At 58.2% G+C, this 18,369-nt stretch overlaps 1 protein-coding gene across 3 annotated transcripts in view; it reads right to left on the bottom strand.

Annotated features, from left to right (window-relative positions):
* Positions 1–6,095: 6,095 nt before the first annotated feature.
* NCOA2 (nuclear receptor coactivator 2) overlaps positions 6,096–18,369 on the bottom strand; it is a 171,006-nt gene continuing 158,732 nt past the window's right edge. For all 3 annotated transcript variants that reach the window (XM_029068289.2, XM_029068290.2, XM_029068292.2), the window contains 7 exons: positions 17,152–17,433; positions 16,109–16,186; positions 15,140–15,407; positions 12,192–12,369; positions 10,850–11,045; positions 7,266–7,355; positions 6,096–6,519 (listed from right to left, as the gene is read on the bottom strand). In XM_029068289.2, coding sequence (XP_028924122.1) covers positions 6,508–6,519; positions 7,266–7,355; positions 10,850–11,045; positions 12,192–12,369; positions 15,140–15,407; positions 16,109–16,186; positions 17,152–17,433 — 1,104 coding nt within the window. In that variant the 3' untranslated portion in view covers positions 6,096–6,507. The remainder of the gene's footprint in view (positions 6,520–7,265; positions 7,356–10,849; positions 11,046–12,191; positions 12,370–15,139; positions 15,408–16,108; positions 16,187–17,151; positions 17,434–18,369) is intronic.

Genomic DNA, 18,369 nt, shown 5'->3' with positions numbered 1-18,369 from the left:
TATTACTATCGATGATCATGATGGCATTTGGGCAAAAGCCCTGTTAATAATAATAATAATTATTATTTTGGTATTTGTTAAGCGCTTACTATGTGCAGAGCATCGTTCTAAGCGCTGGGGGAGATCCAGGGTCATCAGGTCGTCCCACGTGAGGCTCCCAGTTAATCCCCATTTTCCAGATGAGGTCACTGAGGCCCAGAGAAGCGAAGTGACTCGCCCACAGTCACCCAGCTGACAGGTGGCAGAGCCGGGAGTCGAACCCGTGACCTCTGACTCCGAAGCCCAGGCTCTTTTCCACTGAGACACGCTGCTTCCCCTTCCCCTGTTCTAAGCGCTGGGGAGGATACGAGGTGATCAGGTAGGTTGTCCCACGTGGGGCTCCCAGTCTTCATGCCCATTTGACAGATGAGGGAACTGAGGCACATGGAGGTTAAGTTGCCTTGCCCAAAGTCACCCAGCTGACAAGCGGCAGAGTCGGCATTAGAACCCACAGAAGCGGCGTGACTTAGTGGCAAGAGCCCGGGCTTGGGCATCAGAGGTCGTGGGTTCTAATCCCGGCTCTGCCACTTGTCTGCTGGGTGACCCTGGACAAGTCACTTCACTTCTCTGGGCCTCAGTCACCTCATCTGGAAAATGGGGATGAAGACTGGGAGCCCCACGAGGGACAACCTGATCACCTTCTATCAACCGCAGCGCTTAGAACAGTGCTTGTTACGTATTAAGCACTTAGCAGATACCATCATCATCATCATCATCATCATTTATCGAGTGCTGTGTGCAGAACACTGTACTAAGCATTTGGGGGAGTACAATGTCACAGAGTTGATAGACATGTTCCCTGTGCACAACGAGCTTAGGGTCTAGAGGGGGCTTTCACGGCCATCGGCTCATTTTTTTGACCTCGGGCAAGTCGCTTCACTTCAGTGTTTAGAATAGTGCTTGGCACATAGTAAACACTTAACAAATACCGACATTATTATTTTTTTCCTCACCACACACTTCCCTTGCTGCTCCAAAGAACCCCAAATTATAGCTTTGCCCAACTGCATTTTCTAGGGTAGAAGGAAAACTCCAAGCTAACCCTTTGCTCGGTTGAATTTTTGCCCATCCACGGAGTCAGTCGATCAGTCGTATTTATCGAGGGCTTACTGTGTGCAGACCTTGGGAGAGAAGCGGCGCGACCTAGTGGAAAGAGCCCGGGCCCGGGAGTCAGAGGTCATGGGTTCTAATCCCGGCTCCGCCACGGATCTGCTGTGCGACTTCGGGCGAGTCGCTTCACTCCAGTGTTTAGAACAGTGCTCGGCACATAGTAAGCGCTTAACAAATACCATTATTTCATTATTGTTTTCCTCTGTGCCTCAGTGACCTCATCTGTAAAATGGGGATGAAGACCCTGAGCCCCAGGTGGGACAACCTGATCACCTTGTATCCACCCCAGCGCTTAGTGCTCGGCACATAGTAAGCACATACCATAATTACTAATAATTCTTCTTCTCTGTGCCTCATTATCTCATCTGTAAAACAGGATCGAGACCGGGAGCCCCACGGGGGACAGGGACTGGATCCAACCTGATTACGTTGTATCTACCCCAGTGCTCAGAACAGTGCTTGGCACATAGTAAGCGCTGAACAGATGCCACAATTACTATTATTATAACAGATTCGGTGGACACTTTCCCTGCCCACATTACAGCCTTGTTATCTTATGCTGTCTAGTCGTGTCCGACCCATAACGACACCACGGACACATCTCTCCCAGAAGGCCCCGATTCCATCTGCAGTCGTTCTGGATCCGGGGAGTTTTCTTGGTAAAAATAAAAAAGCGGTCGACCATCTCCGCCTTTCGTGCGGTTAACTCGAATCTCCGCCCCCGGCCCTCTCCCGTGCCGCCGTTGCCCGGCACGGGGGCGTTTCGACTCGTAGCCGACGGCCTGCCGCTCGCCAGCCGCCGCCCGAGCTGGGAATGGCACGGACGGGCCCTTGCTTGACTCTCCCTGCCGTAGCCGAGACCGGGAGAGGACTGGGAACTCTCCAGGTGCCATCTATAGTCTAGAGGGTTTGAATTTGAAATGGAATGAGCTGGACGATGGTTTCCCATTGGTGGGACTGGACCTATCCGGTGGAATTCGAGGAACTTGACAGGTGCTCGCCTTACCTGTCCGCCCCAACCTGAGGCCGACCGAGTCAACGGGGTCTTCCCGAGCACGCACCCACCCACCCGTTCGGTCTACAAGGACCTCGGGGGTGGAGAATCCCTGCCTGGCCCGGCCATTCACCGCTCCGAACGATAGACCGCCCGCGAGAAGCAGCGGGGCATGACGGGGCTGGGAGTCAGAAGGTCATGGGTTCTAATCCCGGCTCGGCCACTAGTCTGCTGGGTGACCGAGGACGAGTCGCTTCTCTTCTCTGGGCCTCAGTTACCTCATCTGGAAAACGGGGAGTGAGGCTGGGGGCCCCACGTGGGTCGGGACGGTATCCAACCCGATTTGCCTGTATCCACCCCAGGCTCAGTACAGCGCCTGGTCCATAGTAAGCGCTTAACAGATACCGTCGTTATTATTATTCAACGTAACCAGATCGGACGCAGTCCCCAGGCCACTCGGAACTCACAGCTTAAGGGGTTCGAACGCCCACTGCACAGAGGAAGAGAACGAGGTCCCGAGAAGTGAAGCCACGTGCCTACGGAGACGCGGCGGGTGGGCGGCGGAGCCGGGCCGAGAACGGGAGGCTACCGATTCCCAGAGCCGGGCTCCTCCCGCTAGGCCACACTGCTCCGTCGCTCGCCTGCCGCGGCCCCGGAGGGCGGGAGGGGGGCTTCGTTTCCACGGCCTCGCCGAGTCCCCCACCCCCTCTCCCATAAGGTCCACCGTCGAGGAAGCTCCTGGTGGCCCCGGCACGTGTCTACCATCTCTGTTACATTGTCCTCTCCCGGTCAGTCATTCGATTCAGTGGTACTTCCTGAGCGCTTACTGTGTGCAGAGCACTGTACTGAGCGCTTGGGAGAGGACGATAAACAATAACAATAAACAGACACATTCCCCGCGCAGTAAGCGCTCAAGAAACCCCGCTGACCGACCGACCCAAGCGGAGTCCGCGGTGGAGTCCTACCTAAGGGCCGGCGTGGGCGGCCGGCCGGTCCTCCGCCCCGGCCGCCGCCGCGCTTCGGGAAATGAAGACGCCGCCACCGACGGACGGAAATCTCGAAAGCCGTGTAAAACCCGGAGGCGTTAAATTTATTAAATGATGCAATAACAACAGGATTCTTTATTTACAATAGCATTATTTAACATCAAATAAGCCAACAGCATATCAGCAAAGCAATATTAACTTGCATAAATGTCTTTAAAATTTCTCTGAATAGATCTACCTCTGCAGAAACCGCTCCCACTTAGACAGACATCGATGCAGGTGACCAAAGGGCTATTCAGAGTCAACTCCGTTTGGAAAATAAATCACAACCTGAAACACTGTAAGCTTTCTCCTGAAGAACCATAGTTAATATATTGCTTAATTTTATCCTTGTATAATCTTTTCATATACACACATCTCCGATGCAAACTCCATGAGGAATCGTACAAATAAAATCCACACCGACATGGGCCGGGGAGGCCGGGAGGGGAGGGCGCGACAGTTATATGTTTGAAGAAATATGTCGTCGTCACTCTTCGACAACATAAAAGTGATGACACACTTATTCCAAAATTGTACACAATTCACTATACAAATATTATACATCAGACAGCTAGGTAGGAATATACAACACTTAAAAACAGATCTAAGGCATTATGCTAGATTGTAGCATTTTGAGGTGGCACATAGCTTTTTTTTATTTTTTATTTTTTTAACCTGTAGTAAGAAACTGAAAAGATTTTTGTTTTAGTCTATAAAGAAATACCAGGGAGAAAATTCTAATCCAAATCCAAGCCACTACAGTCATTTTTCTTTTGTGCAGAGAAGGCTGTGGCTCTCCGGCCGCACACCTAATACCGTACAAATGCTAGAAAACTTTAAATTCACACAAACAATTAATGGCTTAAGTTGCATTTCAAAACTGATTGTGTATCTTTGGGTTCTTGCCGAGAGGGTCTCTGCGCCCCTCCCACCCCCCACCCCATCTCGTGTGTTTAAGCCCATCGGAACTCCATTCCTTTTTCAACGGGTTAAAAATCGCATCTATACAAACTGCAAAAGACATCGCTTCCAACCGATCCGGGGCCGAGACAGCTCTCTGCGGAGGTTGGGGTCGGGGGGGTGGATGCGGGACGGGGATGGTGGTAGAGAGGGTGGCGGGGCCGGGGGGAGGGGAGTCGGGGGGGGGGGGCGATAGTTTAAACTTTGAATACAGACAAATTCATTGTAGTCAAACAGCTCACTTCACTTTGTAACCTTACCACATTACATGAACACGTATATGGGTTATACAGCCAGGTTTTTATGTATGTATAGTTTTCACATTATGTGCCTTCTTCACATTAAGGAATATAAGGAGAACGCTGATCCTCTGCTCCATGAAACGAAAACCGGGTGTGAGGGTCCGTGGGTGGAGGGCGGGGGAGGGCCCGGCTGGGTTTTGAGGTCCGCTTTTCGGTGGGGGAGGGGATGGGGGGGGAGAGGGACCGGCGGGGCTCGCCGGGGGCGGGGGGGCACGGGGGGGACGGACGACCCCCTCGCTCCCGAGCGGCCCGGCAGCCGAGGCCAAAGCGGGGGGAGTCCGCGAGCGAGCTCCGGGATGGGGAAAGCTAAATCCGTCTCCTCCCCGTTTCCCTTTTGTGCTGTGTGAAGTTCGAAGTCCTCTGACTTGGGGTCGTTTTGGTGGAAATAAATTCTAAACCGGGGGTGAGGCCCGGGCCTCAAGAGGCCCGGGGGGTCCAACCCATCTCCCTCCTTGGGGACCCGGCGGATGGGAAGGCGGACCCTCAGCGGCCCGGACAATTTCTTCAGCGTGGAATGGGATGTTCAACTACACCCCTGGAGCCCGCCCCTGACCTCCGCCTGAGAGTCAGGGGGTGAGGCGGTCCCACCGGGGAGGGCACGGGCCGGGGACTCGCTGGGGGTCGAGGCCCGGCCGGACGGGAGCCTCCCGCCCGGGAGTCACTCGTGACGGAGGAAAACCGACGCGAGAAACTCGAGAAGTCGGATCCTACGGGGGCCGCCTGGCGCGCCGTGAGGGGAGAGGCCTCTTGAGCCGGGCCCGAGGCCGAGGAGACGGAGGCGAAAGCCTAAGGACTCGGTTTAATCGAGGCTGGGGGACGGGGGTGATCTTTTACAGAGACGCTTCTGAGACGACACGCTGCCAGGGGTGGGGAGGGGGGTGCGTGTGCGCGTGTGCCTAACCGAACACGGAAGTAGCTCGTTTGGAATCCGCTCGGCCCCCGGGAGCCTTCGCAAACACGCCACGGACGCAACGTTTCCGTCCTCGACAATTATTGCTCGTTCGGCCTACAGACGGGCGGGCGCGTACCTTAGAAAACCTGGGCTCGGTCAGCACGGCTAGAAAACCAAACCACGAGGGAGCCCGCGGCGAGGGTGTGAACGGTGACACGGCGGTACGGGGGAGGGCGGCGGGGACGGCGACGCGGATGGAGACGGCGCGGGTGGCGGCGGAGGCGAGGACCGTGAGGCCGTCGACGACGGTATCGGGCGGTCCCGTCCCCGGAGGGGGATGAGGGGCCCGGTCGGCCTCATCCTCGCTTCCTCCCGCGGCCGGCCTCGGAGTCGGGGGAGCCGACGGCGGCGGGGTGGGCGACTCTTCTCACGGAACCTCTCTCCCCGCCCCTGCCGTGACAGTGTGAGGGGGCGCGGAGGCGGGTGGCGGCCGGGCCTGCTTCTCTGTCCCACAGAAACGGGCTGGGGGTGGGGGGCGGAGGGCAGAGCCCGCCGCGGATCGGGGGGACGCAGAGTCAAGCCGACTTCCGGGCCGTCTGGAAAGAACGAAAAAAGAGAAACCTCCCGATCGCGTGATCTGCTCTTGAACACCGGGGCACTGGGCTCGCTCCGAAGCCATCCGAGGGGATCCCTCTCCCGGGGCGTGCCGTCCTCCGGGGTGGGGGGACGTCCGGGCGGCCCGGCCGCGGTCCGGGGGGGCCTGGAGCTGGGGGGGCGGGAGAGGTACGGGGCCGGGGCGGGGGGGAGGGACGAGGGGGTAAGGGTCCTTAAATACAGACACCGAAATACATTCAATCTGACACGGTCTCTGAAAAGTGCCAGTCAGCGTTAACTTCGCAGGAGAGATCTAAGTTGCACTAAGGTGAATGCTGTGGGCGGACCGCCCGTCCTCCCGTCAGTCCGTCCGTCCGTCCGTCCCTCCGGACGCGAGCTCCGGCCCGCCCGGCGGCGACGGGGGGACGACGCACGGGAGACGCCGTCCCGGGCGCGACCGTGGAGGCGTCCGGCGGGGGAGTCCCGCTGGCGGTTCTCGGCCGGCGCGTCGGAGCGGCTGGGGTCCCGGGCCCCCGGGGTCCCCCCCCCCGGCCCACTCGGGGACAGAGCGGCCGGCGGCCATCAGGGTCAGCAGTATTTCTGCAGAGAGGAGAGAGACGGGCGTGAGGCGCGGCGGCCGGGGGACGTCCGTCACCAAACGGAAATCGGAACGGCATCGACGGGATTTAACGAGCGCTTACTACGCGCACGGCACTGTACTAAGCGCTTGGGAAGCAGCGTGGCTTAGTGGAAACAGCCCGGGCCCGGGAGTCACAAGATTCTGGGTTCTAATCCTGGCTCCGCCACGTGCCTGTTGTGTGACCTCGGGGAAGTCACATATAAATCATCGCTGGATTTGTATTGGTGTCTGTCTCTGCCGCTCTAAACTATAAGTTCGCTGTAGGCAGGGAATGTGTCTGTTTATTGTGGTACTGTACTCTCCCGAGTGCTCGGTACCGTGCTCTGCACACAGTAAGCGCTCAATAAATACGACTGAATGAATGAATGAAAATCACTTCACTTCTCTGGGCCTCAATTCCCTCATCTGTAAAATGAGGATTAAGGCCCGTATGGGACAGGGCCTGGGTCCAACGTGATTAAATCGTAGTTACCCCAGTGCGTAGAAGAGTGCCTGGCACATAGTAAGCGCTTAACAAGTGCCATAATTATTAACCGGAGAGGAGAATGCAGCAATATAACGGACAGGTGCCCTGCCCACGGTGAGCTTCCGCCAAAAGCTCCTTGTTTCGGCCGCCCTCGGGGGTACGGAGCCGGGGCTGTGACACCCGTCCCCCTGCTGGCCCGGGACCCCTCGCACCCCCTCCTCATTTCTCTGCCTCTCTCACCCTCGATGCGTCTCCCTCCTGCTTGACCACGTCCATCCCAGGCAGCTGGCTGGGAAACAGGTTGCCTCCTCTCATCGCAGGATCGTTCACCTGGCGGGAGCGCGAAGCAAAGGCGGGCGGAGTTAGACGAGCGAGTCAGAGAACTTCAGAATTCCCCGGGAGGTGTGGGCGGGGGAGGCCAGTGTCCCCCTCCTCCCCCCGGGTTCCAGCTGAGGGGGCGACTGCCCGGCCTCGCTCCCCCCAGTCGGGAACATTTAAATCAGGGCCCTCTAAGTGAGCCGACTCTTCCTCCCGAGCCCTAGCCCGCCTGCCCCAAAGAATCCCTTTCACCCTGCCCCATTTGTTCGTCATCCCTTCATTCATTCGATGGTATTTAATGAGCGCTTACTGTGTGCAGAGCACTGTACTAAGCACTCGGGAGAGGACAACAGAACAGCAGACAGACACAGTCCCCGACCACAACGAGCTCACAGTCTAGAGGGGCAGAGACTGACATGTCGGACAGACGGCTCTCGCCCACGTCCCACCTCTGGCCCGGGACTCGCTCATTCCTCTTATCCGACAGAAACTGACTCCCCCTGCCTTCAAAGCCTTATCGAAAGCCCCTCTCCTCCCAGAGGCCTTCCCTGACTGCGCCCTCCTTTCCTCCTCTCCCACTCCCTTCTGCGTCGCCCCGACTCGCTCCCTTTTCTCACCCCCCTCCCAGCCCCACACCACTTATGTACATATCTGTCATTTACTTATTTCTAGTCACATCTGTCTCCCCTTCTAGACCGTAAGCTCCTTATGGGCAGGGAACGTCTGTTATATTGTCCTCTCCCGAGCACTTAGTCCAGTGCTTTGCACGCAGTGAGTGCTCGATAAATACAACTGGCCGAGCTCTCCCCACATTCAAACCCCACTCCAAAGCCCACCTCCTCCTCCTTCTCTTCCATCCCCCTGCCCTGCCCTCTAAGACCTTCTTCACCCCCCCTTTTGCACCCTCTCTCTTGCCCAAATTTTCCGGTGTGTCTCTCCCACTCGAGGGCAAGCTCCCTGCAGACAGGGTAATTGTAATTTGGTACTCTAAGGGCCAAGTTCAGTGTAGTGCATTCAGTATAGGGCTCCAGAGATTTTACAGTCACTCGATTGGGGTATTTATTGAGGGCCTACTCTGTGTGTGCAACACTGTACTAAATGCTTGGGAAATATGCTCTAAATTCTACTACTACATAGCCCCGGAGGGAATCAAGGGCAAATCTGCTTTAAGGAGGTCTGAGAAGCAGGGAGGCCTAGAGGACAGAGCCCGGTCCTGGGAGTCGGAGGACCCGGGTCTGAATCCTGGTCCGCTACCTTCTCGCTGTACGACTTCGAGCAAGTCATTCCGCTTCTTAGCAGCATGGCGTAGCGGATAGAGCACGCTCCTGGGAGTCAGAAGGTTATGGGTTCTAATCCCAGCTCTGCCACTTGCCTGCTTTGTGCCCTTGGGCAAGTCACTTCACCTCTCTGGGTCTCAATGACCTCAGCTGGAAAATGGGGATTGAGATTGGGTGCCCCATGTGGGACAGGGACGGTGTCCAACCTGATTACCTTATATCCACCCCAGTGCTTAGAACAGTGCTTGGCACATAGCTAGCGCTTAACAACTACTATTATTATTCTTATTATTCTTATTATTAACAGTCCTCCTGGCCATCCAATGTGAACGACCCTCCTGGCTGTCCATCAACAGAGGATGGACTCCTTGGGGGCAGGGCCCACATCTCCCCTCCAGAAGGAGGCGGGTCCTGGGTCCCTGAGGATTTGCCCTGCATAACAATTATAACAATAATAGTAGTACTTGTTAGTGCTTACCATGTATTTGGTATTTGTTAAGCACTTACTATGTGCAGAGCACTGTTCTAAGCGCTGGGGTAGATACGGGGTCATCAGATTGTCCCACGTGAGGCTCACGGTTAATCCCCATTTTACAGATGAGGTAACTGAGGCCCAGAGAAGTGAAGTGACTCGCCCACAGTCACACAGCTAAGTGGCAGAGCCGGGAGTCGAACTCATGACCTCTGACTCCGAAGCCCAGGCTCTTTCCACTGAGCCACGCTGCTTCCCTTGCTTACCATGTGCCAAGCACTCTTCTAAGCACTGGGGTTGATACAAATTAATCAGGTCGGACACAGTCCCTGTCCACATGGGGCTCACATTCTCACTTCCCTTTTGACAGCCATGGTTCTTGTCTGTCCGTCTCCCCCGATTAGACCGTAGGCCCGTCAAACGGCAGGGACTGTCTCTATCTGTTGCTGACTTGTTCATTCCAAGCGCTTAGTACAGTGCTCTGCACATAGGAAGCGCTCAATAAATACTATTGAATGAATGAATGAACGGAGGCCCAGAGAAGAGACTCTCCCAAGGTCACATGGCAGACAGAAGAGAAGAGACTCTCCCAAGGTCACACCGCAGACATGTGGCAGAGTTGGGATGAGAACCCAGATCCTCCTGACTCCCGGGCTCTAACCACTAAGCCTCAACACCTGTCACCGCTGGCTTGGGTGCTGGATCTCCTCTCTGGGAGAATCCAAGCCTCTACTAGGTCACGGCCGCTCATGGCTTTGGTTCCGGGGATCCAAGTGAGGCCCGGCTGCGAAAATGAGCTGTTCCGTCTGGGCCTGTCTGTCGCTTTGTCTCTCTCACAATCTCTCTCTCTCTGAGCACCCCCGGCTAGCTGCCCCTGGCACCTTCGCCAGGAAGAGAAACCTAAAAGGATGCTGTGGGGGGCTCTTTTTGTCCCTTTCTCTCAAAGCACCCCCCGCTAGTTGCCCCTGGCACCTTCGCCAGGAAGAGGAACCTATGAGGATATTGTTGTGGGCTCTTTCTGTCTTTCTCTCAGAGCATCCCCCGCTGACTTCCCCTGGCACCTTTGCCACGCGGACGAACCCGTGAGGATGTGCGGCTGCCTTTTTCTGTCGGTCTCCTTGTGTGTGTGTCTCTCTCTCTCTCGCTCTCTTTCCCTCAGCACTCCCCACTGGCTGTCCCCGGCACCTTTGCCACGTGGAGGAAGCCGGGAGGATGTGTGGTGGGGTCTTTTTGTCTTTCTCTCTCTCTGAACACCCCCACTGGCTGTCCCCGGCACCTTGGCCAGTCAGAGGAACCTGTGAGGATGTGCAGTGGGCTCTTTCTGTCTCTCCTTGCTCTCTCTCTCTTCCCCTTCTCCCCAGATGTCTGCCCCTGGCTCCTGTGCCCGGAGGAGGAACCCTTGAGGATATACGATGGACTCTTTCCGCCTCTCTCTCTCTCAGGGTGTCCCCCGCTGGCTACCCCCGGCAACTCTGCCAGGCGGAGGAAGCCGGGAGGATGTGCGGTGGGCTCTTTTCGTCTCTCTCTGAGTGCCCTCCGCCGGCTGCCCCGGCACCTTCGCCAGGCGGAGGAACCCGTGAGGATGTGCGACGGAAAAAGTTCAGAATGTCCCCCGACCCCAGGGCAGAGACACTTCCCATGTGGCGAAAACCGTGGTCTCCGGGCTCATCCTCTCCCTGGTGACCCCACAACCCCTGCACTCCACCACCCCCCAACACACACACACACGTGCGGAGGCGGCGGCAACGGCGGCTCACCTGCTCGGGACCCATGGAGGACAATCCCGCCGGAGGCACCGAGGTCACTGAGGTCATGCCGATCTGGCCCGTCAGCTGGCTCATGCTGTTGATGCCGCCGGAGTTGGTCGCCATGGAGACGCTGATGTTCACGCTGTTGTACATGCTGGCGCCGGCCTGCTGCCCGAAGTGCGGCGGGGACTGTTGCGGAAACATGCTGCGTGGCACGAGGTGGGAGCGAGAGCGGTTATGGGGCGGGCCGGGGGGCCCGCCGGCCGTCTGCCTCTCACCCCCGCCGCTGCCGCGTCTCGCCACGTCCCTTCTAGACCGTGAGCCCATTGTTGGGCAGGGAGTGTCTCTATCTGTTGCCGAATTGTACTTTCCAAGCGCTTAAATACGATTGAATCAAGGAGCCGGCGGGCAGGGCACCTCCTCCTGGGGGCCTTCCAGGGCTGCCCCTTCCCTTTCTCTCCACAACATTCCTGTTTAAAAACCGCTCTCTTTGGGGTTCACCTCTCCTTCCCGCCGTCGCCGCCTCCTCCCCTCGTCGCTCTTATACCGCGAGCCCTTCTGGGGTCGGGGACCGTGTCGATATCCCGGCGGTGTAGGTTTTCCCAGCTCTCAGTACAGTGCTCTGCACGGAGCAGCTGCTTAATGAACACTTATCATCACAACTGTTCTCTTATGCCTGTTCTTTACAGTCTCTCCGCACTCTTCACTATTATACGTACGGTAAAATGAGCCCAGGTGCCAATTTATGGCTACTGAGTCTCCTGACCGTAAACTCCTCAAAGGCGGGGATCCCATCTACCGACTGTACTGTGTCTTTACCAAGCACTCAGCACAGTGCTCTGCACACAGTGAGGCCTCCAAAACTTGGATTGAAGGATTACCTTGCGAGCTCTGAAGCAGGCCCGGGAGGTGCCCAGCGGTGCACACAATAGGTGCTTAATACAGTGCTCTGCAGATAGCAGAAACCCAGGAAATCACTCTGCACACAGTCGGGGCCCACGAAAGCGCTACACGCAGTAGGTGCCCAGGACAGTGTTCCACACGCCACTGGTGATCAGTACAGTGCTCTGCACATAGTAGACGCCCAGTATAATGCTCTGCACATAGCAGGTGCCTAACACAGCGCCCTGCATGCAGAAAGTGCCCAGTCCAGAACCCTGTGCTCAAGCAGATGCCCAGTACAGTGCCCTGCACAGAGCGGGTGCCGAGCGTGGCCCTCGGCATTTAGCAGGGCTCAGGCGTTCCCAGACCACTGACCCGCCGGAAGGGTCACCGACCGGAAAACGACTAGAAGGCGGACGATGCCAGCGGTCACCACGGCCCAGCCGAAGCCCCCGGGGCTCTTTCTTACCTGTTTCCACCCATGTTCCCCTGGGCCCACCCGTTCATCTCGGAAGAGGACTGGTAGGTCGGATTAGCCTGAGACTGTTGCATCATGGGACTCTGGGTGTGCGCCATTCTGGGGGACATCAGGGGGCTCTGGGGCGCGGTCACCCCCGTGAAGCTGGGGTCAGGTTGTTGACTCATCCCTAGAGAAGAGAGACCGGCCGGTGAGTTGTTCTCGGGGGGGCCCGAAGCGAGATCGTCATTGCTTCCGGTCCCGGTTCCCGCTCGGCGGGGGTGGGGCGTCGATTCGGTGCTCGCCGGGCGCCGAGCCCCGTGCTGAGCGCTGGGCGAGATAAGAGATCGTCCCATCGGTCACGGTCCCCGCCCTGCACGGGGCTCCCCATCCAAGCGGTCGGGAGAGCGGGGAAACGGATCCCCATTTCGCCGAGGAGGAAACTGAGGCCCGGAGAGGTGGAGGGGCTCGACCAAGGTCACCCGGAAGGCCAGCGGCAGAGGGGGGGATCTCCGGACGCCCAGCCCCGTGCTCTTTCACTAGGCCACACCGTGACCCCAGAAGACGCCACATCTATCAGCCCGTCGCTTGCAGTAAAATCCCGACACGTGGAGCGTTTAATCTGTGCCGGGTGCCAGCCCGGCCCGGCACTCCAGTCCCCCCATCTTCAAATCGCGCCTCCTCCGGGAAGCCTTCTCGGACTGACCTCTCTTCCCCTCTCTCCATATCCCCCTCTAGACTGTAATCTCGTGACTGGCAGGGAACGTGTCTGCTAATTCCATCGTACCGTCCTCTCCCAAGTGCTTAGTACGGTGCTCTGCACATAGTGAGCGCTCGATAAATACCACTGATCGATCGATTTTAGGGTCCAACCGTTCCCTCCGGCAGGAGATGGCTAAGATGCAGACGCAGGGCGACTGAGCCTCGGAAGGAGGACGGATGTGCCCGGCGGCCCGTGGAGAACGAAAGACCGAGAAGGAAGAGAAGCAAAACGTTCAGAGAGGAGACTCGGCCAGCCCTGGCCAACGGGAATGCCGTTCCTAGTCGGTGAACCTTTCCGGGGAAGAGCAGGGACGGCGTCTCGCAGGCTCCGGACTCTCGTCCTTCGCCAGAGTGGGAAAGGAATTCCTCCGAAACGGGAAGTGGCAGCCGCAAGCGGCACGGCGTAGTGGACGGAGTCCGGGCCTGGGAGTCGGAAGGTCACGGTTTCTGATCCCACCTCCACCACTTGTCTGCTGGGTGACCTACGGCAAGTCGCTTCACTTCTCTGGGCCTCAGTTCCCTCATCTGGAAAATGGGGATTGAGACGGTGAGCCCCTCGTGGGACAGGGACCGTGTCCACCCGATTTGCTTGTATCCACTCCAGCACACAGTACAGTGCTTGGCATACAGCAGGCGCTCAACAAATACCCCAATTATCATTACTGTTAGTGGTGGTGGTGGCAGAGAAAACGCTCCATATCCTCACATTATATCAGTCTGTAAAGTGGTGTGGCTTCGTGGAAATTGCCCGGGCCTGGGAATCGAGGAACAGGGGTTTCTGGTTTTGTTACTTGCCTGCTGGGTGACCTTGGGCAAGGCACTTCTCCGAGCCTCAGCTGCCTCATCTCTAAAATGGGGATGAAATAGCTGTTCTCCCTTCCCTTTTATGTAATGAATCTCCCGAGGGACGGGGACCGTGTACGACCTGATTTTAAGAGGTAGATTCTGGAATCTACCCTGGTGTTTAGCACAACACTTGGGACATATTAAGTGCTTAACAAAGACCGGAACTACTCCGCTTAACCCCTTATCGACCCGACACCTTGAGAAGCAGAATGGCCTAGTGGATAAAGGACAGGCCTGGAAGTCAGAAGGACCCGAGTTCTATTCCTGGTTATGCCTCTTGTCTGCTGTGGGACCTTAAGTCATTTAACTTCTCTGTGACTCAATTCCCTCATCTGTAAAACGGGAATTAAGACCGTGAGCCCCATGTGGGACGAGGACTGCGTGTGACCTAATTACCTTGTATCTACTCCAGTGCTTAGTACAGTGCCTGGAACATAGTATGCACTTAACAGATACCAAACACCCGCCCCGCCCCCGCCACCTTGCATGTAGGCATTCAATTATTCAGGCCGGAAGAGCCCAGGTTTGGGAGTCAAAAGACCTGGACTCTCGTCGTGGCCAGAGACCGTGTCCACCGGTCTGTTGTAGTGTACTCCCCGGGCACTTAGTACAGTGCTCTGCACACAGTAAGCGCTCAATAAATATCGTTGATTGCCTGATTAGTCCCAGCCTGTTGGGCAACTGTAAGCAAGTCTCTTAACCTCTCTGGGTCTGTTTCCTTATCTGTAAAAGGGGGAGATTAATACGTGCCTCTCTCTCCCTTGCCGAGATGAGGTGAGGACAAAATGAGGTACTGTAAACGCTCTTTGGGAAATTAAAGCGCAGGAAGCATTCGAGGTGGCATTATGACTCCGGGTTTGCATAGCAACAAAAGCTAACAGGCCACACTAGTCATCCGGAGTTAAGGGAAGAGCCGTCTCTAGAACATTTTGTCTCTCTTGTGGCTCCGTATTTTGGTCAAATGAACGCCTGTGACCGGGGTCTCGAGTTACCCACCCACCCTCGGACGCGCACCCACTTGGAACGCGCGTTCTCACCGTCGGTTCTTCGAGGCCGACGGTGGCACGGGGGAAGCGGAGCGGACGCAGTCCGGGATGGGGAGTCGGGAGACCGGGCCTCTGACCCCAGCTCCGCCCCTCGCCCGTCGCGGGACTTTTCCGGGCCTCCATTTCCCCTCCGAGCGGGATGAGGGCCCCGATCCGACCGCATACGTCCCGGAGTCTCGGCTCCGGGCCCCGCGCGGACGAGGCGCCCGAGGAAATCCCCCACCGGCTCCGAGCGTCGCGAGGACTATCTGGCGACCCCCGGCGCCGTTCCCGCCCCCTCCCGTCGTTTCCCGGGGCGGCCGGTACCGTAGTTGGGCGGAAACGGGAACTGCTGGGCGCTGGACTGGGGGATCCTGGGGCTGCTCATCGTGGCCGTGAGGCCCCCCGAGGCCACCATGCTGGGCGTCAGGCTCAGCCCCTGGCCGCGCATCATCAGCGTGCGCTGCTGCTGCACCGCCTGCTGCTGCTGCTGCACCTGCTGCTGCACCTGCTGCTGCTGCAGCTGCCTCTGCCGCAGGTGCTGGTTGAGGATCTCCCTCTGCCTCTGGGCCAGCATCTGGGCGTTGATCGGGCCCTGGGGGGTGGGGGAGGAGGGGAGACGAAGGTCATCGCCCACCCCTCCCGGGGCTCACCGACGGGCGTCGGGCCCTCGCTCGGAGACGTACCTCCGGCGCCGGGCCCGCCCCCGCCGCGTCGGCCCCCAACGAAAACGGGGCTCCCCTCCCCGCAGACCCACGGTTTCTAGGAGACCCTCTGGCCCTCCGGGATTGGCCCGGGGACCGCCCCTCGGGCCAGTCTGAGTCCGGCAACTGTGCATTCGCTTGCTTGCACATGCGTCTACGTCAACATGGGTGAGTTGCACTCTGGCCAGCTAAGGTCCCAGACACCCAGCCCAGAGTGTCCAAAAAGTCCCGGAGGCCCAGAGGGCGGCTGGGAGGGAGGGCCGGGCCGTCCGCCCCGACCGAGAAATCTCGGGTGAGGCGGTGTTCGTGGCCTGGGTCCCCGAGGCGGAGCCAGGGCGGGCTGGGGTGGGCGCAGGGGGGGCCTGGAGAGAGATGGAGCTGAGCCCCATGACCCCCTTCTTGGGCGTGGGGTCCCCTCCCAGAGGTGGGGCTGGGCTGGCCGCCAGTGGGGAGGAGGGAGGTGACCGCGAGAGGGGGAGCACGGATGAGGGGAGAGGGGGTTCAGCGGGACCACCGCCAGGGCGAGGGCAGAGGAGGCGGGCGGAGACCGGAGACGGGGCGGTGAGAGGTGGGCGGGGGGGCGGCCACTCACCTGGGCGGGCATGCCGGCCCGCAGCGGCAGGCTCATGCCGGGCACGCTGCCCATCTGGTTGAGCAGGGGCTGGCGGTTCTGAGCACGTTCCGGGCGGAGCGGGGGGCGCGGGGAGAGAAAGGAGAGGGTGCGGGCGTGAGCGCGGCCGGGCCCGAAGACGACGACGACGACCGCCTAACGGGCCTAACCGCGGTAACGGCGGCGCTGTCTGCTAAGCGCTAACTGTGAGGCAAACACTGCACTAAGTGCTGCTGGGGGGAGCTCCTGGCTGCTCTGGGACCTTGGGCAAGTCACTTCGCTTTTCTGTGCCTCAGTTACCCCATTGGCAAAATGGGGATTAAATCCTACTTCTCCTACTTAAAATGGGAGCCCCTTGTGCGGCGGGGACTGTGTCCAACCTAATTAACTTGTATACACCTTAGTGCTTGGTACATAGTCAGAACTTAACATATAATAATAATAATAATCACGATAATAATAATCCAAGCTAGACGGATTGGACACTCCCTGTCCCACACGGGACCACTTATCAGCTGTGTGATCTTGGGCAAATCACTTCACTTCTCTGTGCCTCAGTTCCCTCACCTGTAAAATGGAGATGAAGACTGTGGGCCCCACGTGGGACAACCTCATTATCTCGTATCTACTCCAGCGCTTAGAATGGTGCTTGGCACATAGTGAGCACTTAAATACCATCATCGTTATTATTATTATTATTATTAATAAATGTTGCTACCAGGTGCTCGGTGCAGTGTTAATTCTTGGTCGTGTATTCTTTCCCGGTGCTTAGAACAGTGCTCTGCCTACAAGGGAGTGCTGAATAAATATTATCATGACCATTCCCGAGCGCTCAGTACAGTGTTACTTCTCGGCCGCGTATTTCTTTCCGATGGTTAGCAAAGTGCTCTGCCCACAGGGGAGCGCTGAATAAATATCGTTATCCCAAGCTCTCCGTCCAGTGCTCTGCACACAAGAAGCGCTCTGTAAATACCCCCGAACGACTGGTTGATTCCCGAGTCGACTCCCACGTCCCCTTTGCCTACCTGCTGGGCCTGGAGCCGATGCTGGAGCTGAAGCCGCAGTTGGTTGGGCTGGCCGGGCACGAGCCCCGCGGGCCGGAGGCCGGGCCGGGGCTGCATCCGGAGCGCGGCGTAGCCCGGCCTCTGGCCGAGGGCGTGGAAGCTGGGGTCCTGCAGGGCGGCGCCGTAGGCGCCCTGGGCCATCTGCGCCTGGGAGGCGTACTGCTGAGGGAACACCGGCCCCTTCTGGTCCAGGAGAAGCCCGGCCTCCTGGCCCGCGAACGACTCGGGGTCCACGGCCTGGCTCTGGGGAGACACGCACCCGCCCGCTCGAGTCCGGCCGGGACCCCCCAGCCGCTGGCCCACCCACGCCGGGCCGGGGACCGCCCCCTTCCACTCTCTTCTGCGTCACCCCGACCTGCCCCTTTAATTCATCCCCCTCCCAGCCCCACAGCACTTATGTCCAGATCTTTCCAATTTATTTATTTCTATTCACGTCTGTCTCCCTCTCTAGACTGGAAGCTCAATGTGGGCAAGGAATGTGTCTCTTTATTGGTGTATTGTCCTCTCCCAAGCGCTCAGTACGTTGCTCTGCACACGGTAAGTGCCCGGTACATACGACTGACTGACTGCCCCCCGACCCAGGACGACAACGGTGCGTTTTCCGGTTGAACTGGGCGTGCTCTTTTCCAAACGTGTCGCTCCGTTGGTTTTGGTCGTTTTTTCCCCCTTCCCCGGGGGCGGGGAGTAACGGAGGGGGGGGGACCTGGAACATCGTGTGGAATCTCGCCAACACACGGGATCTGGGATGCCGACCGGCCCGCCCCCCCGTCTAAACCGGTGGGTCCCTGAGTCCGGGCGTTCCGAGGGGAAGTGCCGAGGCAGCGTCCGAGAGCGGAGGCGGGGGACGGCCGAGACGGCCGGGAATCGCATCCGCTTTCTGACTTCCCGGGCGGCTCCACGGGGCCCAGGCCACAGCCATCTAGGTCGGACTCCTTTCCCGGACGTGGCGCCTCCCGAGGCCAGGACAGGCTCGCCTCCAGGAAGGGCCCGATTATTCATTCGTCCGATCGTATCTATCAAGCCCTTACTGTGTGCAGAGCACTGTACTAAGCGCTCGGGAGAGTCCGGTACAACAATAAACGGACACACCATCACCCACAGCGGCTTCGGTGCTTCCGCTTCTCGCTTCAGCCGCACCCCGCCCGCGTCTGACGGATGAGCAAACCGAGGCCCAGAGAG

Source organism: Ornithorhynchus anatinus, chromosome 7 (assembly GCF_004115215.2).
Source record: "Ornithorhynchus anatinus isolate Pmale09 chromosome 7, mOrnAna1.pri.v4, whole genome shotgun sequence".
NCBI classification, from domain to species: Eukaryota; Metazoa; Chordata; class Mammalia; order Monotremata; family Ornithorhynchidae; genus Ornithorhynchus; species Ornithorhynchus anatinus.
Note: the sequence above shows the minus strand (reverse complement) of the source record. Positions and strands in the feature narration are given on the sequence as shown.